The 24,724-nt window shown below is 39.0% G+C and overlaps 1 protein-coding gene across 1 annotated transcript in view; it reads left to right on the top strand.

The window, feature by feature from the left end:
* The window catches only part of LRP2 (LDL receptor related protein 2), a 224,482-nt gene that overhangs the window by 91,111 nt on the left and 108,647 nt on the right, over positions 1–24,724 (top strand). Inside the window, exons 17-30 of the mRNA XM_064373346.1 lie at positions 3,397–3,589; positions 5,361–5,486; positions 6,479–6,609; positions 9,148–9,285; positions 9,682–9,963; positions 11,846–12,085; positions 13,240–13,359; positions 13,469–13,585; positions 15,514–15,891; positions 17,042–17,290; positions 18,482–18,693; positions 19,487–19,671; positions 20,686–20,914; positions 23,113–23,290. Of these exons, the coding sequence (XP_064229416.1) occupies positions 3,397–3,589; positions 5,361–5,486; positions 6,479–6,609; positions 9,148–9,285; positions 9,682–9,963; positions 11,846–12,085; positions 13,240–13,359; positions 13,469–13,585; positions 15,514–15,891; positions 17,042–17,290; positions 18,482–18,693; positions 19,487–19,671; positions 20,686–20,914; positions 23,113–23,290 (2,778 nt within the window). The remainder of the gene's footprint in view (positions 1–3,396; positions 3,590–5,360; positions 5,487–6,478; positions 6,610–9,147; positions 9,286–9,681; positions 9,964–11,845; positions 12,086–13,239; positions 13,360–13,468; positions 13,586–15,513; positions 15,892–17,041; positions 17,291–18,481; positions 18,694–19,486; positions 19,672–20,685; positions 20,915–23,112; positions 23,291–24,724) is intronic.

Genomic DNA, 24,724 nt, shown 5'->3' with positions numbered 1-24,724 from the left:
AGAGGAAAGGGAGCTGAGGGTGCCCTTTCAGTGTTCCTATAATCCTCCTGTACTCAGTTCCACGTCCGTCCCAGTTATCCATTGAGCACTGTGCCCCGAACCCATAGCCATTCTGCTTCAGCTCCTCCAGAGAAGAAAATCTCTGGTCCCTTATGGGAGATAGAGGAGTGGCATGATACTCAGAATCTGGGAGGGACCTGGGCGTTGGACTGCTCCTTATCCTGACTTTATCTGAGCCCCTTAGTTCCTTACCTCTGCCTTTCTTAGGACCTAGTGTCTCTGAGTGTGAGTGCACTGAGGCTTCTGCATATGTGGGTGTGTGTCTCTCTTCTGTGGACACTTAGTTTGTAGCATTTTCCCCTTCTTGATTGAGTTATCACTCCTCCAATAACTTACTTTTCAAACCTTTGTTGGAATTGCTCATCTGCTGTTCTTTTACCATCTTTTAAGTAGCGTTTGGAAGGAAGAGGAGATAAACAAGTTTGATTGGTCAATCTGCTATTTTGAACCAGAAATTATCTTTGTTGAGGACTTAGAATCAGGCCCACTGAGCTTGGAGAACTGCAATAGAGCTTGGTTCTCAGCAAAAGGCAGTACTGGCTTTCTCAGCTGCACACAGGTCAAGTCTCCCATTGGCACCTCCACAGGTCAGCTTCTTTTTGTTTTGTTGATCTGGAATTCTCATCGTATTTTTGGTAAACTTCAAGTCCATATGCTGAACAAGCTACCCTTTAAAATATTCTTCATAGTCATTGGTTAAACTCTCTATACTTTGGTGAGGGAGGCATTATATTGTTCTTTTTTTTTTTTTTTTTTGAATGTGTACGCAGTATTTGCAGGAAATGAGTTGTCAGAAGTCACATTAGCCAATGCGGTGGTGTGTCTGTAGTGCCCGATACTTGGGAGGATTATTTGAGGTCAGGAGTTCGAGGCTGCAGTGAGCTATGATTGTGCCACTGCACTTAAGCCTAGGGGACACCTGTCTCTAAAGAAAAAGAAGAAACACATTAAAAGTCACGATTAGCTTAATGAAGCCCTCGGGAGAACTCCTTCCATCAGTGATCCCTTCTATTTTCTAAATTTTCTTTTTCTACTGACTTTTCCCTATCATCAGATAAGCTCAAATTGCTCCCATCCTAAAAAATATGCAACTTACCCTTCACTCCATGTTCCTCTTTAGTGATAACCCCTTCACATTTCATGGTCAAGTTTCTTGAAAGATTGATTTGCACTTTCCCCCCTCTTCCACATTTCTTATTGATTCCTCACCTCTTGCAGTCTGCCCACCAGGTGACTGAAACCCCTCTCATCCTGGTCACCTCCAATCTCTTCTTGTTAAACTAAATAATGCCTTTCAGTCCTGCATTTGGCACTTTGGCCGTCTTCTCTCAAAAATTCTTTCTGGCCGGGCGCGGTGGCTCACGCCTGTAATCCCAGCACTTTGGGAGGCCGAGGCGGGTGGATCACGAGGTCAAGAGATCAAGACCATCCTGGCCAACATGGTGAAACCCCATCTCTACTAAAAATACAAAAATTAGCTGGGCGTGGGGGCACGCACCTGTATTCCCAGCTACTTCGGAGGCTGAGGCAGGACAATTGCTTGAACCCGGGAGGCAGAGGTTGCTGTGAGCCGAGATCGCGCCACTGCACTCCAGCCTGGCGACAGAGCGAGACTCTTGTCTCAAAAAAAAAATTCTTTCTTCCATGACAGCACACTCCTGGATTTCCTTGTATTTCTTAATCATTTTTTTTTTTTTTTTTTTAGTGTACCCTGGAGATCTTTTCTCCTTTGCCTGTTCTACAAAAAACTGTAAATCTGGTGTTCAGCATTGGTCTTCCTCTCTCTAAATAATTTCATACCTTTCATGCCTTTGATTACCATCTATGTAGCAACTATAAATAATTGTGGGGAGACTTTGATATAGTGCATTTACTGAGTTTTTCTCCTCCTAACCTGGGGAATGAGGGAAAGACCAAGGAAGCCTTCTTGTAGGTCATGATACAATCTCTATGCAAGTTCTCTCTCTGAGGTTCAGACTCACAGTGCCAGCTGCCTTTTGGATAACTCACCTGGATATCCTACAATCACCTCTAAACCAAGTGGATACTTCATCCAACTTCTCACAGGCCTTAGAGGAAGGGCATGACCACTCACCCCTTCCTTGGTGCCCCATCCCCACCTGGTGGTCATCATCAACATCTCTCTCTCCTTTGCCTCTAACATTGACGCATTAACCTCCAGCCATGCTCCTAGAACATATAGAGTTTTCAATCTCTGTCTCTGTCAACCACCCCAGACCTCCACCTTGCCATGTTGTCCATTAGGAGTCAGTGCTCTCAGACCATCCTATGCATCCCTCCATCTCAGCACCCGTTACGCTTTTATTTTTGTCTGTTGGCCTAGTTGCCTCCTCCTCTTTCACCACCTCACTATGAATTACCCTGAGGGTGGTGTCCACACTTCTTTTTGGATGCTTCACTTCCCTTTGGCTTGGTTCCCTCATCTATAGAATAGGAATGATATTAAGGCCTACTTGACTTAGTGGCTGTGATGATGGATGTATCCATGTGGAGTACTCAGTCCAGTTTCTGCCTCATAGTAAGTGCACATTTAATCTAAGCTGTAATTATTATCACTATTAGCAGTACTGTGTTTTCTAAATATCTAGTCAATTGTCTATCACACAGAGAACTTTCTTTTCACAATTCGCTGGATAAATGAATAGAAAAAGCACTAGGATTTTTTTCTTCCTACTGCAAAGAAAGAGGTACAGCTGTTTATTCTGATTCAGATTTTCTTTAGTGAAAAAAAGAAAAAAGAGGGAGAAAAGAAGGTGTAACAACTACATAAAGAGGAAAGTGGTTTTTTTTTTTTTTTTTTTTAAAAAAACTCAGTTCTGATTTTCCTTCTGGTATCTCTGCTGGTCTTTTCCCAAACTTGGCAACTTTGTGGCTGTGGAAGACTGTTGATGAGAGGGCTGGGCGATGATACCTCAGGGTTACCCTCAGGTCGTACCTGGTGGTGTCAGCTTATCAGAGCTGTCTCCGGGTGGTAGTAGGTGAACTCAGGTATCTCTTCTTCAGATGTTCTGCAGTGAGAAATTTTTTCTGGAAGATTGAACATGGGAGTATATCCAGGCCATACCATTCCTGGTTCTGTTTGTCAGTATCGTATCTATTCTTTGAGATCCAAAGTTTGAGGAATGGATAGATTCTACGTTTATCTCATGTTATTGCTCAGCAGCTTACAGAGTTTTTTTTTTTTTTTAAAGAATTCCACATGTATTCCTGAAATACGCTCTAACTCTGACACAAAATTTCAATATGCATTAGTAGGAAAGTTGATGTCTTACAAAATATATTTAGCTTAAAACATGTCCATATTTTAAATTATAGGAAGAGAAATTCTCGCAGCTAACAGGGTGGAAAATGTTGAAAGTTTGGCTTTTGATTGGATTTCAAAGAATCTCTATTGGACAGACTCTCATTACAAGAGTATCAGTGTCATGGGACTAGCTGATAAAATGAGACGCACAGTAGTTCAGTATTTAAATAACCCACGATCAGTGGTAGTTCATCCTCTTGCTGGGTAAGTGTATTCATGTTTTCCTAAGAGCTTGAAACTGTATGTCTTTTACAGTCATTGAGAAGTGATGTCCTCGGGATTTGGTAAGTTCAGCAAATGTAAAATTGAACTGTATTAATTGAAATCACCTTAAATTTTATCTCCTTAGCATAAGCTTCACTATTCATTTTTCTCCTTCAAAAACTTTATTCTGGGGGAGTAAAAAAATTGTTTTTAAACCCAAAACCTTTCTTCTAAGTTTTGGCTTTCCTTGTCTTCATTGAAGTGTAGTGTTTTTCACAGTTGCAGAGGACCAAACAATGTGATATAGATTCAGTAGAGAAGGAGTCAATAGGCAACGGAATTAACAGAAAAGACTCAAATTCTTTCCCTGCTTTAATATATTGTTATAAAGCTTAGCAAAACTTGCTTAATCATTCAGCAGTTTTCAGCATAAAAAGTTTTTCAGACCACAAAGTTTCATGTTTCACCGTTCTGTAATTGGTGGTGCCAGACAAGGAAAGACAGAAGAGTTCACAGTATTCCTTTTTGGTTCCTACCTACCTTTCTTATTTAAATATGTTTAACAGCTACTGTATTTATTTAGAACAAATCTGAGCTATGTGTTGCATATGAGTGGAATGATTAAAAAAGACGGCTGGTAACTCACTAACGCCTGATTTCCCAGGGAACATCTGTCCCTGTGCTTCCGTTAGGTGTATAATCTTACCGGCTCCCAAAGCTAGTTGGTGAAGGAGGTATGTGTAAACACCCATTTTAGAGAGAATGAATCTAAGGCCCAGTGAGATAAAGTGACTTGTGAAAGGGCCCGCAGCTATTAGGCAACGGGTCAGTATTCAAATTCCAGACCTGTCTGACTGGAATGCCTGTGTGCCTAAGAAAGTCTGCTGCCTCTAGAGTGTCTGCTTTAATTTTCTCTCTGTAAGATAATAAAAGAAACACATTTTAAAACTGATGTTATTATGGATAAGAAATCTCGTTGCCCTATACCAAGTTAAACAGTTTATTTTTCTAATGAATTTGTCTTAACCCAAACCTTTGGCCTCTGGTTTTGAAAACCTGTTGATTCCTTTCCTGATGACTCTTTCTTTTAAAATGATATGAAGTAGTTACATTTTAGAAAGTTACATTTTGGAAAAGACTAATTTTGATTCTTCTGGACCTCATGAAAGAGAAAAAGGTTTTTTTTTTTTTTTTTGCCTCTAGACTTATCTCTTTCTACTCTTCAGAGTATTAAAAAATGCCTTGGGTAAGATACTGTTTGCATTGCATTGATTTGGATGCTCTCCTCATCCGAGATGAATAATTTCCTGGAAATTTATCAATTCCTTATGGAAGAATGACTAGAGGATTCTGGATATTTAATCCAGAGAGAAAGAGATTGAAATCTGTTCTCTTGCTCTGCTTGTGGTTTATTATTTTATTTAACAGCATGGAATATTTAATAGGTAACCTGAATTGTGTCTTGTTAGAGAATATGTTAAACAATAGTTTTAGGTTCTAAAGTCTAAGACAGTGGTTCTCTTCTCTCAATGCCCATTTTAATGCCATTTGTATTTGTGGCTTTGGTTACATGTTGATAACTAAAATTTTAACTGAGAATTATGTCAGTTATACACTAAATATGTTTATACACTAAATATATTAAGCTCAATTGCATATACAGAAAGCAAAATCAGTTGCAGTATCTGGAGAATCTGTTTGTTCTAAATCTCTTGAAGTCATGTAATTTGTCCCAGTGTTAACAGCCTTGATTTATGACTACTTTTTCTAGGTATCTATTCTTCACTGATTGGTTCCGTCCTGCTAAAATTATGAGAGCATGGAGCGACGGATCTCACCTCTTGCCTATAGTGAACACTACTCTTGGATGGCCCAATGGCTTGGCCATCGATTGGGCGTAAGTAGGAATCATCATCCCCGTTACTTAGTTCCTTTTTACTGCAGAACACATAATGAGGCAGTCTGGGGTGGTATGATGGAGTAAGGAAACTGGGACTGCTTTCCCTCATAGAATTTTAAATAATTAATTGGCGATGGGAGAAGAATATTGAATGAGAATACAAAGAACATAAACATAGTTGGCCAGCTACTGCTGTGGTGAAAACTAATGAATTCATGAGTATTCTGAGGAAATTACTAGAGAAAGCTGAATGACAAGATTTAGTGGAAACTCAGGATAGGGGAGGTGGGTCCCAAGCCCCATTGGAAGTAGGGTACAGATTTGATGAACTACAGGCTGTGTGTAATTTCTTACAGGGAGTATCTTGAGTTTAGGAAATCTTTGGAGCCAATCAACAAATGCACATTTGCTTACATACACGTTGGGAGAACTTTAAAAGTATAAGATATGGTTCTCAATAAATCAATTGTCTATCTAGGAATATAGGAAAAGGAATAGAGTAAATAAGCTTATAAAGATGAAAGGCTGAAATAACTTATGGGAGAAAAAAAGGGAAGAAATGTATTTAACCTTTAAAACGTAGATTACTACCAATGTTTTTCTTAACTTGTTGATTTCACAAGAAGAAAAATAAAATTCCTGGCTCAAAGATAGCAACATTGTAAGTTTTCTAAGTTAATTAATTGAAAGCCACTTCATGAAAGTAGCTGTCTCTTTCTGGAGGACATAAAACTATGAAATTTTTAATAAATGTAATTTAAATTTAAAAAACTTTGTTTAATAAATGTGTCAACTGACCCTATTGTTTTTGAATGACCTCAGTAAGGGTACTCTGATAGTTTTTGGATAAGAGGTAACTAAATTTTTTTTTTTTTTTATAAAGATGGGGTTTCACCATGATGGCCAGGCTGGTCTTGAACTCCTGACCTCAGGTGATCCACCCACCTTGGCCTTCCAAAGTGCGGTAACTAAATATTTTATTATTTTAGTGCTTCACGGTTATACTGGGTAGATGCCTATTTTGATAAAATTGAGCACAGCACGTTTGATGGTTTAGACAGAAGAAGACTGGGCCATATAGAGCAGATGACACACCCATTTGGACTTACCATGTTTGGAGGTATGTTTTAAAGCAAATAAAAGTGCTTATTGTTTTTATACGTTGCAAGTTACAACAGTAATCTCATCCTCGTGGCATTCTCACCATCCCAGAAAACTGGCCCCCTTAAAATGAAAAAAATTTAAAATAGTGCTGTTATATATAGACAAAACATTTGGTTTGTTGATGGTGTATTTCACTTTTAGATTGTGATTTTTTTGGCATATATTTGTATAATGTTGACAATGTATATGGGTACAGATTACATGTATTGTACAATTCAACATCCCAAATACTTAGTTATACAAGTATCACATGAGGAAACAGTAAATTATTGCCTTCATTTTCAAGAATAAAGCAGCAAGAGCTGTTAATAGTAACTGTTGTAGCATTTCATTGTTCTCCAGTGTTTACAATAATCTCATTAGACATCCCTGTGCAAAAAACCATGACACATATTCATCAACTGTATGTTCACTGAATGACTTTGAAACATTTTATTCAAAATGTTGGGGAACTGACATCATCTTTGTTTTATAGAAGTGTTAGGTTATGCTTTATGAAGAACAGCAAGACATACTAATTGTTTTTTCATCAACCTTTCCAAATAATTTCATGCTACTAGTGAAGATTGCTGGGAAGCATGAATTCTGAGTGACTACAGTCACAATGAGCACAGCCAATGCTCACCTGCCTTCGCAGCTCCCCTTTTGAGTGCAGGCATGCTGTTGTAAGTTGAGTTGCCAGGAGTAAGAATGTAGCCCCAAGAAACAGGTGGTTTGCTTAGTCTTGAAAACAGGAGCTCTGTGAATGGTTGTATAGCTTGTGCACTGCATAAAAACGCCAGGCGAAAAGGGTAGGGAGAGACTAATATCTATCCTGAGTCTGTTTGACAAACCATGATGACTCCAGTTAAAGGGGTCCTGTTTTGTTTAGGTCTACCAAAAGCCCTTTGTATATGCTAGTTGTGTCCCTGGCTGAAACCTCCTACTTTGAATAATTAACATAGTGCTTGAAAAAACTAGACACTCACTATAAATCAAAGACTTTCTCACATGTATAGAACGTATGTGTGACATGTATAGAATGTATGTGTGGAATGAATAGTTAGTAAGTATATTGCATATCCTGTCCTGCTGTCTGTCTATCTGTGGAGGAGTGTGTAGTGTTTAAAAAATGCTCATGAGATTTTTGATGAGTTAATTATAAATACTCCTCCTGTTCCCTTCCTGCCCCCGTCATGGATTTACTCCCATTTCACTAATGATGTCAGACACACGCTATTTGCTGTCACATAGAAACATTAAAAAAATGTTGAATTTTACCTGTTCTGGGCTGGAATGTTTTGGGATTCTAGAAAATGTAGTTTTAGTATCTTTTGGTTTCATCAGTATGAAAAAAGTGAATGCATACCCATGAGGGCAACACAACATTCCCAAAATAAAATAATTCTTTGTTTCTTTCAGCATTGCCTTTCATTGTGAATTTCTTTTGGAAAGTTCTTTTGTTGTGCAACACCATAGAAATTATGTACCCTTTTACTAAAGGGCTAGATCTTGATTGTGCATCATGGAGAACTAAAAGACTTAGCGAGCTCCTTACTTTTTAAAGCATATTAAGACACCTTTGTGAGTAGTGGGGCTGGGGTTGCCAGTCTCTAGAGAGAAGATTTAGGGAGTCCAGTGACTGATTGGGCGTTGATTAGACCACAGATAAGGAGACTGGTCAAATACAATTTATGACATCTTAAGCATTTTCTGATTCGTTAGGGCTTTCTAGTTAGTTAAACAATCATTAAAGAGAAAGTCAACATTGGTGCAATTCTTTCTTTTAAAAATACGTTTACTTTCCTGCTGCAGTAGTTAGTGTAAAGTGAACATGATTAACTTTTTGTTGTTTAGAAGCTTACATCACTTCTCTTACCATTCTGAGTGTCATGGAACATTAGTGGTGTGGTTGGAGGTGTATGCACGCTTGTGTTGAGATTTTTATTGATCCTCAAACATACGCTGAAAGTTTCTTTTGGGGCTATACTTGTACTTTTCCTTCTCAACAACTTCTTATTTAAGTCAAGGGTTAAAAAAAAAACAAAAACAAAAACCCAATTCGAGTGTTCTCATTAAAACATAGGCTATGAACTGTTTGACCTGGGAAGGATCTCAGGAATGATTCAGACTGTCTCCTTCACACAGTGTAGTATTTGACTAAAAGCACTCAGCAGGAATGAGAGCGCAGACCCATGAGTCCTCATTTAGTGCTCCAGAGAAGATTTCTCTGATTCTTATTTTTACTATTACCTATGCAGAACTAAACTCAGTTGCTACTAAATGCCATCATAAAGCCATATGTGCTTGCCTGAACCTGAACCCTGGTATTATTTACATACAGGCTTCCACAGAGCATTTCTAGAGAGTAACAAGTCATGGAAAATGATTATGGAAACATACTACAGATATTTATGGAGGAAGATGTTCATATTTGCAAGAAGTGTTGCAAGCCTATTGCATTTTCTCAAGTTAGCTGTGACTGAAAATACTAATCACCCATATTTCTTCTCAGAGCATTTATTTTTTACCGACTGGAGACTGGGTGCCATTATTCGAGTCAGGAAAGCAGACGGTGGAGAAATGACAGTTATCCGAAGTGGCATTGCTTACATACTGCATTTGAAATCGTATGATATCAGCATCCAGACTGGTGAGTGAGATTGCCCTTTTTTTTTTTTTTTTTTTTGGTATGGGTTTATTTATTTGTTATCGTGACTCCTGTTCTCTTTAAGTACTTATTACTTAAAGATCTAGCTCCTGGTAGTTTTATATTCTCGTCGTTCACATAATCTAAGAGTGTTAAGACTTTAAATCTCTGTCCAATACTGCTATAGCCTTAAATGTGTTGTCAGGAAAAACACATTTTGGGGCTTTTCTGTACTTAAATGGAGTGTTGTATTTGGCAGGTTGATTTCCAAGAGGAAGGTACTTTTTAGTGTTGGGTCTGAAAAATGTTTTGTCCCATTTGTTTTCCTTCACAAATCAAACCCGTGACCCACCTAGTGAAATGTACATGATTGACTACCTCAGGGCTTTGCTTTTGCAGGTTCTAATGCCTGTAGTCAACCCACACATCCTAATGGTGACTGCAGCCACTTCTGCTTCCCGGTGCCAAATTTCCAGCGAGTATGTGGGTGCCCTTATGGAATGAGGCTGGCTTCCAATCACTTGATGTGCGAGGGGGATCCAAGCAATGAACCACCCACGGAGCAGTGTGGCTTGTTTTCCTTCCCCTGTAAAAATGGCAGATGCGTGCCCCAGTACTATCGCTGTGATGGAGTCGATGATTGTCACGATAACAGTGACGAGCAACTATGTGGCACACTTAGTAAGTAGCTATGCACTGGCGATATTTCCTGGGATGCATAGAGTAGAGGTGGGCTTTAAAGAAAATAAGCAAAAGCTTGAGTTATTTATATAGGAAGAAAGATCTTTTAGAATTTCAAGGCTTTTAGGAAATTAAGCAAGACATTTCATTCATAATGTTATGGATGGTTTCTAAGCTTGATTTAGACTATCTTCAACAAATTTTCTCTTTGACATTGGCTGTTTGGACCAATGCAGTCATTACATCTTAGCAAATTCCTCAAAAACTCAAATTGAAATAAACTAGATCTGGCCAGGCAAGGTGGCTCATGCCTGTAATCCCAGCACTTTGGGAGGCTGAGATAGGAGGATTGCTTGAGTCCAAAAGTTTGAGACCAACCTGGGCAACATGGAGAAACCCAGTCTCTACAAAAAAATACAAAATTACAAGTAGCTGGGACTACAGTCACATGCCACCACACCCAGTTAATTTGTATTTTGTATTTTCACAAAATTTGTAAAATACAAAAATTTGTCCTTGGGAGGCTGAGGTGGGAGGATTCCTTGAGCTGGGGAGGTTGAGATTGCAGTGAGCCAAAACCATGCCACTGTACTTCAGCCTGAGCAACAGAGTGAGGCCCTGCCTCAAACAAACCAACAAACAACAACAACAAAAACCGAAAATAAACTAGACCTCACCTTCATAACTGAGAGGCTAGTATCACAGAATAACTACTTGCAATCATAGCCTTTGAAAAATCTCATGTGTTATATTTTTCCCCCATGTTCGAATAAAACAAGTTAACAATGAAATGGTAATCTTAACTTTGTCTTTTGATGGTAATCTAGTCTATATAGTTTGAGGCCTAATAAACACTATTGCAGAGGGCAAAAGCATTACAATAAAATTTTTTAAAAAGATAGAGAACAGTTGAAGTCTCAGAAATCTCTATCAAGGTGAAATTCATACTAATAATAACTTTTCTTTTGGAGAGAAAGAGGAGTGACAGATTTGAAAGAGTCAAGTGCTCCTTTGCACATTTTTCTGAAATTTCTTAAATATCCATGTTTTTGTGTATTATCTTCTTGTTTCTAAGAGCACAGCATTTTATCTTAATATTTTATCTATTTGCACTTTTCTTTTTTTTTTTTTTTTTGAGACGGAGTTTCGCTCTTGTTATCCAGGCTGGAGTGCAATGGCGCGATCTCAGCTCACCGCAACCTCCACCTCCTGGGTTCAGGCAATTCTCCTGCCTCAGCCTCCTAAGTAGCTGGGATTACAGGCACGCGCCACCATGTCCAGCTTGTTTTTTGTATTTTTAGTAGAGACGGGGTTTCACCATGTTGACCAGGATGGTCTCGATCTCTTGACCTCATGATCCACCTGCCTCGGCCTCCCAAAGTGCTGGGATTATAGACGTGAGCCACCGCGCCCGGCCTCTATTTGCACTTTTCATATGACACATTTTCAAGCTTTCTGTAGTCTGAATTTGAAATTGTGGTTGGAAGAAATACAGCTTGAAAGTTAAAGATGAGCTTTAGAGTCAGTCTAACCACAGCGTGAATCATAGGCAGGTTCCTACATCTCTCAAAGCCTCAATTTCTTCATCTGTAAAATGCAGATAATTATAGGTACTTCATAGTATTCTTGTGAGGATTTAAAGTGAAGGTATATAATGTGTGTATGTGCGTGACTTAGAAAAATGCATGTACTATGATAAATGCCAAATAAATGCCAACCAGTAATGATGTTAATGATGGTGGCATCACTTGGTGAACGTTTCTCCTTATTATGTACAATGCCTCCACTGAAAAAGGTGAAGAACTGGGCCTTTACAAGGCAAGAACTCATTTAAAAGGTTGTAACAACAAATGTCTTCATAACTAGTTTGTTGCTGTTGTAGATAATACCTGTTCACCTTCGGCATTCACCTGTGGCCATGGAGAGTGCATTCCTGAACACTGGCACTGTGACAAGCACAACGACTGTGTGGATGGCAGTGATGAGCAGAACTGCCCCACCCAAGCACCTGCTTCCTGCCTTGACACCCAGTACACCTGTGATAATCACCAATGTATCTCAAAGAACTGGGTCTGTGACACAGACAATGATTGTGGGGATGGATCAGATGAAAAGAACTGCAGTAAGTTTTGAGCTAATTTCTCTTGGTTGGTCAGCCTCAAAAATAGACTTGAACAACCAAATGGCCTTACATTCTTTCCTCTAAGGCTCCTGCAATTTTCATTGCCTCTTCGATTCCACTTGTCAATCTCTGTATCAATAGGTTGTAAGAACAAAGGCATGTGCCTGCACATGGGATGCTTAGCGTCCACCTACAAGTATTGGGTTCTATGGAAGCAAAGCAAGGACTGTCTCTGATGCCAAACACTTCAATTCAGATAGAAATTGAAAAAGTGAAAATTTCTCAACTATCTATTTATATATTTAAAACAATTTTAAAAATCATATAAACATATCCAGACCTTTGGCTACTGCAAAGTACTGCAAAGTAGCCTTTGGTACAAGCAAAAAGGCAACAAAATAAAGAGGCAGAGAAAATTAAAATTTCCATTAATCTTATCCACCTGCTTTTCATCTTGCCAGTTCTGCTTTCCTTTAGCTTGTTTTATTTCATGTCTTCAATAATAGTTTAAGGGGAGCAAAGTTCCCTGGGCTAAGTTCTAGTCCTGGTTGCATGACTGGGCAAGTCACTGCCTTTTGCAATAGATGAGCTTTAAGATCCCTTCAAGATCCTGTCTAGCTTTCATACTCATATGAGCCTGTATTTAATACAACTTCATGTTGTGGGTGGGACCAGCCACTGCATCTGACTCCAAGGATATGGTCTTAACAGCAAGGTAAGACCCTGTTTTTAGCATTTTTCTGTTTAGGCTTTGGATTAAATCCAGTTTTGGGGGTCTGTCTACGCGCTGCTACTAGGCATGTGGGTCTTGCTGGTTGTTTTGCCTAATTGGGTAACATTGCTTGGCTTTTGTCTAGAGTCATGGACTTCATAGTATTCATGAAATGTAGTCCCTATCCAAGCACATGATGCTCACTTTCTAAATGTGGTCTGTTTTCCCAGGTGTGATCACAGTTTCTGACTCTCAATTCTAAAACCTATCCTAGTTTTGAGTTCTTTTGCTGAGCTGACTTTGATAATGTGGCTGATTGGAAAGAATTTTGAACACACGTACAATTGAGATAACTTCTGTAGCTACTTAGCCATTTTTAGTTTGGCTCTGGTACCTGTTGCACAGGAAATAAACTTACTGGTTTTGTTTCGGATGACATTAGATTCGACAGAGACATGCCAACCTAGTCAGTTTAATTGCCCCAACCATCGATGTATCGACCTATCCTTTGTTTGTGATGGGGACAGAGACTGCGTTGATGGATCTGATGAGGTTGGTTGTGGTAAGTGCATTGCTTTTGTTTTTATTCACAGTGTTTATTTAGAAAAATCTCAGTGTTTAGTCATTTCAGCCCTGAGCTAATTTCTAATGCGTTTCTCTTTCATTCTTAGTATTAAACTGTACTGCTTCTCAATTCAAGTGTGCCAGTGGGGATAAATGTATTAGCATCACAAAACATTGTGATGGTGTTTTTGACTGCAGTGACAACTCGGATGAAGCAGGCTGTCGTAAGTAACACATACCTAGCATGTTTCAGACAAAGGGATCATTTCATTTTTACCAGTATTGATATTACCAGAAATTTTCCCTAACTCAGACAAACTGGGGGAAAGATAGTCTGAATTACAAAGTATCCTCAAAGGAATGCAATGTTGAACACACAATAAAATTGAGTAGACATTTCCAAATAATGTTTAATTAGTGAATCAAGTGGTTGTATAAATGGACACTTCAAATAGTCCTTTTGATAGGCTAAATATTTCTTAGATATTTTCATTCTCACTTTTAGTTTTTCTCAGGACTTCCCACATTAGTGGGTTTAAACTTTTGAGGCTTTACTCCATATAAATATATTTTACTGGTTCCTTTTAAGTTTCAGTAGAGAGGTCAAATCATGGTGTAGAAATGGTATGGAACCGTATTTGGTATTGACTCTGATAAAATTTATTCTTTGTGCTATTATGTGTTGAATATCTGCCAAGATGTTATTTATGGCCTTTGTCCTTAGACTGTGGTAAGGGAGATTATAGAAGGCAAGAGACAATTAAGCAAGATAGACAGTTGTAAGGGTCTTGGAAATGGTGCAGATAAAAGTCTATGGAGGTTCATAGAAAAGAAATTTCTTCTAGTTGGAGGATTCAAGTAGGACTTCATACAAAATAATTCTGATGGATCTATAATCTTCACAGACTGGAGGCCTATACTCACATGATTTGTTATTTGCTCACTTTTTATGTTAAATGGATTTTAGACTTGCAAAAACTCATCAGTGAGTTGAGCATTTGTTTGAACAATGGTGTTTCAGACCTTGAAAAGTAGGTTTTCATGAATTTTCCTCCCAAGTCAGAAGGTAGTGTATAAAGCCATGGATTCAAAAGAAAAGTTAAATAAAATGCTTATGTACTTTATAGTTTTCACAGCATGTAGAAATTCCTAATCACCAATTTTCCTGTTTCACATTGAAAACATAAAATTCTGTGATGAGTTGAGGTTAAACTGTCAATTGCTGCTGGCTTGCTGTTGCCTTGTGAGATCCCTGGGAGAGAGTTTCGGTTTACCCCTGTGAAAAGGGAAGCAGTGCTTACCTATCTCTCCAGGACCGCTCAATGCATAGTGGAAAGTTTGCCAAGAATTAAGTATTTACCATCACCTTTAGTTTACTTAGTGTGTGCTGGTTTCATTGGGTGTAGTTCATTTGAGGGAAAATAGTAACACCCAAACATGATATTAAACACATAAAGTTCAAAGTAACCATAGCTATTTAAGCTGTATTACAATGTTCTGGTGATTCTTTCATAGAAAGATAAATTTTATTATTGAATCTGCAATTGGAAGAACATTAGAAACATAAGAAACAGAATGTTCTCTCTTTTTTTTTTTTTTGACGGAGTCTCGCTCTGTCGCCAGGCTGGAGTGCAGTGGCACAATCTCGGCTCACTGCAACCTCCGCCTCCCGGGTTCAGGCAATTGTCCTGCCTCAGCCTCTTGAGTAGCTGGGACTACAGGCACGCACCACCACGCCCAGCTAATTTTTGTGTTTTTAGTAGAGATGGGGTTTTACCATGTTGGCCAGGATGGTCTCAATCTCCCGACCTCGTGATCTGCCTGCCTTGGCCTCCCAAAGTGCTGGGATTACAGGCGTGAGCCACTGTACCTGGCCCAGAATGTTCTTTTGACACAGGTACTTATCTTCTAGTCAGCAGGGTGCATCCTGTACTTTGTTTGTTGTCAAATCCACTAGTTGCCACACAGAAATATTTCTATGTGCTAACTATGTGGAAGAAGACTCTGTATTATTTAGCTTTCAGTATTAATTTTGTCATAGTCGTTACTATAAATCTACTATTGGATCCAAAATCATTTCCTCTGAGTTTAGGCTTTAAAAAGGATCACGAATTACATTCACAAGCCCATTTCTCCCATGTTTTCCTTCTAGCCACCAGGCCTCCTGGTATGTGCCACTCAGATGAATTTCAGTGTCAAGAAGATGGTGACTGCATCCCGAAGTTCTGGGAGTGTGATGGGCATCCGGACTGCCTCTATGGATCTGATGAGCACAATGCCTGTGTCCCCAAGACTTGCCCTTCGTCATATTTCCTCTGTGATAACGGAAACTGCATCCACAGGGCGTGGCTCTGTGATCGGGACAATGACTGCGGGGATATGAGTGATGAGAAAGACTGCCCTACACAGCCCTTTCGCTGTCCTAGTTGGCAATGGCAGTGTCTTGGCCATAACATCTGTGTGAATCTGAGTGTAGTGTGTGATGGCACCTTTGACTGCCCCAATGGGACAGATGAGTCCCCACTTTGCAGTAAGTTTCCTGACCACAGTTTACTGACCATAAACTCATTCTGAACAGTAGCCTGGTGTGTATCACCATTGTCACAGTCACTGTGTAGATTTTTAGGAAGGGATTTCAGTTTCTCTATGAGTTCACATTGGCGTAGGGGGTAACCATAATTGAATTAAAATACATCACCATTGGATAATTTTCTGATTAAATTATTTGCACTTGGTTATGTGTTTTTACTTCTTTTTATGTCTTTGTTTCAAAAAATAAGACTAATTGAGGACATTAGATTGTCAAATTAAATTTGATTCTGTTGGTAATGTGCTCATTAATTTTTCTAACTTTAATATTTTCTAATTTCAATCAGAACTTGTCACAAAAAAAATGAAGTCCAGGGATTTGTGTTGCTGTGATTAAAATGCTGTGATTGGCATGTGATCCTAATTACTGTCATTTCTTTCTTTCCTCTTTAATCAATGCTCACTCTCAGATGAACCCCAGCCAGGTATGACTGTGAAGTATTTCAGATTCTTATCGTATGTGTTGCATTTGTTCTGAAAATGTCCTGATTGTATTAACTTACTTCCCTTTCTAATGCATGTTCTGTGTTATGACTCTTGCAAATATGTTAGAGTACACATGTGAACTGTCTTAGGATGGCTTTAGGCATTTTCATTTTGGCTCTGAAAGTAAGGCATGATGATGTGTTAGTGGATCTGTGTACTCTAATGTTTCAATGGCCTTCCCCTTTGTTCACTTCATAGATTTTCTAGTCTTTTCTCTTAAATTTCTGTATGGATAGAAGAATTCAGAGGAAGAAAATGAGAAACAATTTTAGGTCCTTTGCATGCTCTATCAATGACACTTCTTCCTTGATGTCAACAATATTTTCTCAAGGACTCTCATTGTATTAAATGGAGTTATACTATCAGGCTGTAGTGAAGAAGGCAATTGTATTCCAATGGATAGGAAGGATGGTAAATCCTCAGGCAAATCAGAGCAAACCCTGAACAGCCTGTGGAGCACATCCAAGTGAATGCTGAACTTAGTTCTTGTCTGAGCGTCATCTTGAAGGTGGCATGATACTGCATGATAACTATTGTATAAGAATGAATCAAAGAAGCATAGATTCTTGAATTTCTTTTTTCATTATTTTCTTTCTTTTTTCTAGACCAGAACAGCTGCTCAGATTTCAATGGTGGTTGTACTCATGAGTGTGTTCAAGAGCCCTTTGGGGCTAAATGCCTATGTCCGTCGGGATTTGTACTTGCCAATGATTCTAAGACCTGTGAAGATGTAGATGAATGTGATATTCCAGGCTCTTGTAGCCAGCACTGTTACAATATGAGAGGTTCCTTCCGGTGCTCATGTGATACAGGCTACCAGTTAGAAAGTGATGGGAGGACTTGCAAAGCCACAGGTAATTGCTGAACTAACCCTAGCCAGTTTATCAGCATGTCCTAGAGCTTAAAATCAAATGGCACATGTAGGCATTTGACAATGTTGATTAGGAGTTAGATCAACTTGAATCCTGGAAAGATTATGCAATCTCTTTAAACCTCTATTTTTTGAGAGGATTAAATGAGGTAACATACATTAAATTCTTGGTGTATTTTGGAAAATAGAGGTTAAAAATATACAAGTAGACTTTTTAAAGTATTTAAGATAATACCAAATGGTTTTTATATTACTTAAAATGACTTCTATATTATATTTAAGCATCTTTATATAGTGCTTAATTAATTGAATTCAACCAATATTAATTCAATTTCTGCTATAAGAAAGTGATTTTTTACTATGTATTAGGATATTGATTTGATCGCTTTCAAAGTGATCAAATAAAGGAAGCTAAAAGAAAAATAGAAAGTTTCTTTCTTTGATAATTAAAAGTCTGGATGTCGGACAGTCCAGGGCGTGGGGCTGCTCTGTTTTCCTCATCATGTAACTTACATCAAAGGTTCCAATTCTTCAGGCTTTACTTTCTCTTAGAAAGTAGGAAAGGGAAAGAGAAAGTGGAAGGCAAGCAGCTTCCTTTTTAGAATATGAAATTTGGTTCATAGTTTCTACTCACATCCTATTGGTCAGAACTTAGTCGTGTGGTCACTCCAAACTTGAGTGGAGAGAGAGACCTCTCCGGTCAGTATGTGCCAAGCTAAAACTTGGCATACTTTATTACTAAAAAGAAAAAGAGAAGAGAGGGTGTTGGGAGAAATAGAACTCTCTGCCGTAGCTTAGGGCCTCAGAAAACATAAATATTTAAGACATGATTCCTGCTGTCCAGAAGCCTACAATCTATTAAATAGTAAGGAAGATAAACAAAGTACAAAAATAAATATGGTAAAAGGAAGAATGTAAGCATAGTTTACTTTAGACAAATATTTAGAAGCACATTTAAATATAATCCAAGAAAGAGTCTATTATAAGTACTCATGAAAATCAGCTAACTATTAAGGTTAAGAATGAAGTGATTAAAAGCATTCCCCCGACTTACTATAGTTTGGAATTACACCTTCTTTCTGTTATCAAAAGTGTTGAATCAAATATTTTAAAGAGTTGTTTTATGTTTTCTCCCAGTATCACTGACATTTTTGCATTTTTTTTCCTCGTACAGCATCTGAAAGTCTGCTGTTACTTGTAGCAAGTCAGAACAAAATTATTGCTGACAGTATCACCTCCCAGGTCCACAATATGTATTCATTGGTCGAGAATGGTTCTTACATTGTAGCTATTGATTTTGATTCAATTAGTGGTCGTATCTTGTGGTCTGATGCAACTCAGGGTAAAACCTGGAGTGCGTTTCAAAATGGAACGGACAGAAGAGTAGTAAGTACATTTCTGTTGACCTTTGTCCTGGCTAGTTCCCCTGTCTTGGGTGTGTTTGCTGTTATTCACCAGTGAGAGAAGGCCCTACCTCATCTGGGTAGCTCTCATGGTACCTTCTGGGCCACGTCACACCCAAGATGCCTGCATGTTCATAACTACAAATTTATGGCTGTTTTAGATAGGAGGGTGGGCTCTGAAGGCAGATATATGATTCGCAATTCCAGGTCATGTGATGCAGATAATTCACAATATCTCTGAGGTTCCTTTTGTGGTCTTTTCTAGTGGATGAGAGCAGAGGAAAGTTAAGAGGTTGCTTTTCTGAGCTTTAATTTAGTTATATTTCTCAATCCATCTCCCAGAATTTCAGTTTCTCGGCTCCTGATAGTTACATTTCCTCTGCCTCTTACAACTTTATTTTGTAATTGTTGGTGCTTAATTAATAGAGATCTTATTCTTTGCATGCAAGCACTATGAAGTTTTGTAATGTGGCCAACTAAACAAATGGAGAGAGCTTTTGATTAATTGCAGAAACTTTTGAAACCAAAATGAAATGATGCACTAACCCAACAATGCAATTATCTTAGAATATTCAGTGCGACAAAATCTTGTATACTTTTCTCAGAAAACCCTACTGTTGATTTGGTGGTTAGCTACATGGGAAGACAAAATTTTCTAATCTCCACAAGTAATCATAGGACAAGTTAGATGGTTTAATCTAGATTTTTATATAATATCCATGTTTGCATTCATTTATTTACTCTAGAATTCACTCTTTGCTCACTTTTGTCTTTAGGTATTTGACAGTAGCATTGTCTTGACTGAAACTATTGCAGTAGATTGGGTAGGTCGTAATCTTTACTGGACAGACTATGCTCTGGAAACAATTGAAGTCTCTAAAATTGATGGGAGTCACAGGACTGTGCTGATTAGTAAAAACCTGACAAATCCAAGAGGACTAGCATTAGATCCCAGAATGAAGTAAGACTTTTTTTTTTTCAGTTATGTTGCCTTGACATGGTTATGATGAGGGAAAAACAATAACATGATGTTGCTGATAGGCAAAATTTAAAATGATCCCTTGTTTAGACATGGTAGGTGTCCAACTGGGTGTTGCTATCTCTCCTTTATTTGAATTATCTTCTTCATAAAGTACATAAGAGCAATTGTTTGTTCACTTTATTTTAAGAGCACATTGATTTATTAGCTTGGCAATACAAGTTTTGTAATGTCATATTAAAAATTAAGTTTCTGGTGACTGCATGCAGTAATAGTCCATAGAGGGGCCAGTTTGCTATAACTGTGATAACTCATGATTATACAGCAAAAAAGCTAGATTTTTCTGCTTCAGTTTTATGTCATTTATTAGAACTCCCTTTTAAGTCATATAAGAGAGGTAGTTTTTGCTTGCTGGTCCTAAAGGGAAGAAAGAGAAATTCTCCGTGTTTGGAAATTTTTGAGTTCTTCTTCCCCTGAATTTACTTAGATTTTGTAACTTTGATTCTTTTCTGCAGGATGGTAAATTAGGCAAGTTATGTTCAATGTGATGTTGACTTCCTAGATATTGTGAAGTATTACACATCTGTGAAATTTACGATGAATCCCTGATGAAGAATAAATTCATTTCCTTATCTAAAAACATGACAGGGTAGACAAACAAGGACAGATGGATTTTTCTAGATCAACTATTTGTGGATTGTATACAAATATGAATTGGCAATGAGACATTTCAATGTCATAATGTACAACATTGTGACATTATGTACTATACGTTGTATGAACACTATAAAAATACCCAGATGGCTTGGGATTGCGTTATAATGACAGTTTTACTTTGTGACACTTAGAGGAAATAATAAACTCTGTGCATCTATTCTAACCAGAGGTGATTTATTTTAAGCAGGGCATAAACAGGATATTGTGTTATTTAAAATGACAGTTACTTATCATATTTAAATATGTCCCCTCCAATTGGTAATTCGTTTCTTTTCACAGTGCGCATCTGCTGTTCTGGTCTGACTGGGGCCACCACCCCCGCATTGAGCGAGCCAGCATGGACGGCAGCATGCGCAGTGTCATCGTCCAGGACAAGATCTTCTGGCCCTGTGGCTTAACTATTGACTACCCTAACAGACTGCTCTACTTCATGGACTCCTATCTTGATTATATAGACTTTTGTGATTATAATGGACACCATCGAAGACAGGTGATAGCCAGTGATTTGGTAAGTTGGTGGTGAGGAAAACCAAATTAAAACTACAGTTGTGGATAGGTAGAAATCAGACAAGTATCAAAAAAGCTAAGAAATTAATTTTCGTGTCATAGACATTATCAGGTCAATCCAGGAAATCCAAGCAATAGTGAGAAGCAGTCTATCCCATATGACTAACAGGAAAATGAATATTTTCATTCCAGTTCATGATCAAATTGTGCCATGTCCAGGAAGGATTTTTATAACTCGTGTGATTTAGTTGAGCTGTAGATGTGAATCTGTTGCTTCTATACCTTTAAAAATTGTGTCAACTGGCCGGGCGCAGTAGCTCATGCCTGTAATCCCAGCACTTTGGGAGGCCAAGGCGAGTGGATCACCTGAGGTCAGGAGTTTGAAACAGCCTGGCCAACATGGTGAAACCCTGTCTCTACTAAAAATACAAAAATTGCAGGGCATCGTAGTGCTTGCCTAGAGTCCCAGCGACTTGGGAGGCTGAGATGGGAGAATCACTTGAACCCAGAAGGCGGAAGTTGCAGTGAGCTGAGATTGTGCCAGTGCACTCCAGCCTAGGCTAGAGAGCAAGACTCCATCTCAAAAAAACACAAAAAATTGTCAAGCAAAAATTAATAACTTGGCTGGTTACATTGTCTGACACTTGTAATCCTAGCACTTTGGGAGGCTGAGGTTGGTGGATCCCTTGAGCCCAGGAGTTCAAGACCAGCCTGAGTAACATGGCAAAACCCCATTTCTACAAAAAAATACAAGAATTAGCTGGGCATGGTGTGTGCCTGTAGTCCCAGATACTTGGGAGGCTGAGGTGGGAGGATCACCTGAGCTCAGGGAGATCGAGGCTGCCGTGAGCTATGATTGTGCCACTGCACTCTAGCCTGGCTAACAGAGACCCTGTCTTCAAAAATAATTAACTAGATTTATATTTCTTGGTCAAATTATAGCCTGTTCCTTATGTAATATTTTTTATTCAATAGATTCTGTTGAATTTATTTTCACAAGTTAAATGGGAAAATACAGAAAATACATATTTTATCAAAGAGCTGTTATTGACCTCCATTAAAAATAGGAATGCTTTTACACTGTTGGGGGGAGTATAAATTAGTTCAACCATTGTGGAAGACAGTGTGGCAATTCCTCAAGGATCTAGAACCAGAAATATCATTTGATTCAGAAATCCCATTACTGGGCATATATCCAAAGGATTATAAATCATTCTGCTATAAACACACATGCACACATGTGTTTATTGAAGCATTATTTACAATAGCAAAGACTTAGAACCAACCCAGATGCCCATTAATGATAAACATATACACTGTGGAATACTATACAGTCATAAAAATGAATGAGTTCATGTCCTTTGTAGGGACATGGATGAAGCTGGAAACCATCATTTTCAGCAAACTAACACAGGAACAGAAAACCAAACACCAAATGTTCTCACTCATAAGTGGGATTTGAACAATGAGAACACATGGATACAGGGAGGGGAACATCACACACTGGGGCCTGTTGGGGGCTGGGGGCAAGGGGAGGGAGAGTATTAGGACAAATACCTAATGCATGTGGGGGTTAAAACCTAGATGATGGGTTGATAGGTGCAGCAAACCACCATGGCACATGTATACCTATGTAACAAACCTGCACGTTCTGCACGTGTATCCAAGAACTTAGTAAAAGAAAAGAAAAAAACATGTCATTATTTGTAGTTGCTGTGACTTGAAGGAAAGATACACCTGTAATAGATTGATGTGATTCAGTGAGTGGCAGCACGAGACAGTGGAAATAGCAGGGACGAGGGTGCTGATGATGGAGTAGGGGCTGGGGTGTGGCAATGGGGGTGAGTCTCTAAGCTCTCTAGTTCCATCTAACTTCTAACTAGTAGGTGATCCTGATATACCACCTTTGCTTTCTGTGCTTCAGTTTTGTCTTCATTTGTAAAATAGATGCCCAGTGTAATTATCAAGACAAACATAAAGAGTAAACGACATGTGAATGTGAAAGGATCTTGAATAGTTTAGTGGGGTATAGGAGGAGTTGTGTATTTTTTGCCATTCTTTGGCACAATGACTTCCTTCTGTTTTTAGTAAATAATGACATGCTAAAGGAAACCGTCGTCTTGAGCAGATATCCTCTGATGCAGTGCACCTTGGCTGTGACTTTTGGGTGAGGTCTCTCTCTTCTCTTCTGCCTCACAGGTCATACGGCATCCCTATGCCCTGACTCTCTTTGAAGACTCCGTGTACTGGACTGACCGGGCTACTCGTCGGGTTATGCAAGCCAACAAGTGGCATGGGGGGAACCAGTCAGTTGTAATGTACAATATTCAATGGCCCCTTGGGATTGCTGCGGTTCATCCTTTGAAACAACCAAACTGTGAGTGGTACAGAGAAACATCCTACCTGGAAGTAGCTTGGAAAAGACTGCCCCTGGGAATGCTAAATGCACACTGTTACAGACACATTTCTTTGGGCAATACATTTTCCTTTTCTCTTTACAAACCACCCCACTCTAGGCTTTCCCCAGTTCTGACGTTGCCGTTACTTTTATTTACCATGGAAAATTCAAACCATGGATATAACAACAGCACATCTGAATTGTATCATTTCAGCAATTGGCTGCTACCTCTGTGACCCTCATGTGAGTCTCCGTTTCCTCAGCTTACAAATAGAGTACAGACAAGATATCACCTTCGATCCTCTTACCGCCACCGCTCTGTGATTGAAAGCAGCTTTCTTTTAGGACTAGTTTATTATGGCACCACTGCCTTATAGGTGCTCTGCTGTAGCCAGCACGAGTCGTCCTAAAGTGCGTGGTATGGGTGGCCAGGTGATTGAAAGATTCGGCTTCTGCACTGTTCTTCCTGGTGGGAGGGGGAGATAAGTCACGTAATTGTCATGTAATCGTCTCTCCTCAAAACTCTCCAGCTGTTTCTCACACACTTCAGAGTGTGGCTGCCACTACTTCCCGGCTCTCTTCTCCCACTCGCTGTTGCTACATTGGATTTCATTATGGTCCAGAAGCACAGCAGGACACTTCCCGCCTCTCAGCTTCTGCCCCAGCTCTTTCCTCTGCCTGGAACTTCTCTCGTCTAGATCTCTGCATGAGCTGCTCCTCATGTCATTTAGGATTCTGCCTAAATGCCACTTTTTCAGAGGCCCTCATTGACCACTCTACCTAATATAGCCGCCCCCTCATAATTCATTTGCTCTTTACCCTCATGTTCTGAAATATCACTCTTTCTCTCTCCCCCACCCCCTCTCTGAGTTTAGTTCTGTTTCTTTTTGGTAGACTATACACTCCACTTTTAGAGCATCCCCAGTGCTTAGAATGGTGTTTGATATACAGTGAATACCTACCATTTTTCTGGTGAATGAATGGACTAATAATCTATTAATAACATGGTATGTGTAATAGGAATATACAGAATCTAGGGAACATCCTGTGTGGGGGCCACACAGGATCCCAATTTTCAGGGTGCAGAGATGCACAGAGATATCATCAGTAGAAAAATAAAAGATTATCTAACCAAAAATCTGGAAGACTCTAGGTAAACTTCAAGGTCACACATCAAACATACAACTTTTGTTTAATGCAGAAAGATCTCTTTTAGGTCAGACAAGGAGACAGATTATTTGGCATCGTATTTCTATTCTGAGTTCCAGATTACTCAGTGGTGGTTTGTTGATAATCCAGTTATAGAGTGGCTCGATGTGTAACCTTGAGTCATTCTCTTGTGTCTCTTATGAATTCTAAGTTGAAAGCCTAATGCTAGGGAAGTTGAAAGCGTAAGTAGTTTAGGGAAAACAA

Source organism: Aotus nancymaae, unplaced genomic scaffold (assembly GCF_030222135.1).
Source record: "Aotus nancymaae isolate 86718 unplaced genomic scaffold, 86718_ANA_hifiasm-v0.15.2.pri h1tg000008l, whole genome shotgun sequence".
Classification (NCBI taxonomy): domain Eukaryota; kingdom Metazoa; phylum Chordata; class Mammalia; order Primates; family Aotidae; genus Aotus; species Aotus nancymaae.
The sequence above is the reverse complement of the archived record's forward strand: the minus strand, read 5'-3'. Positions and strand labels throughout refer to the sequence as shown.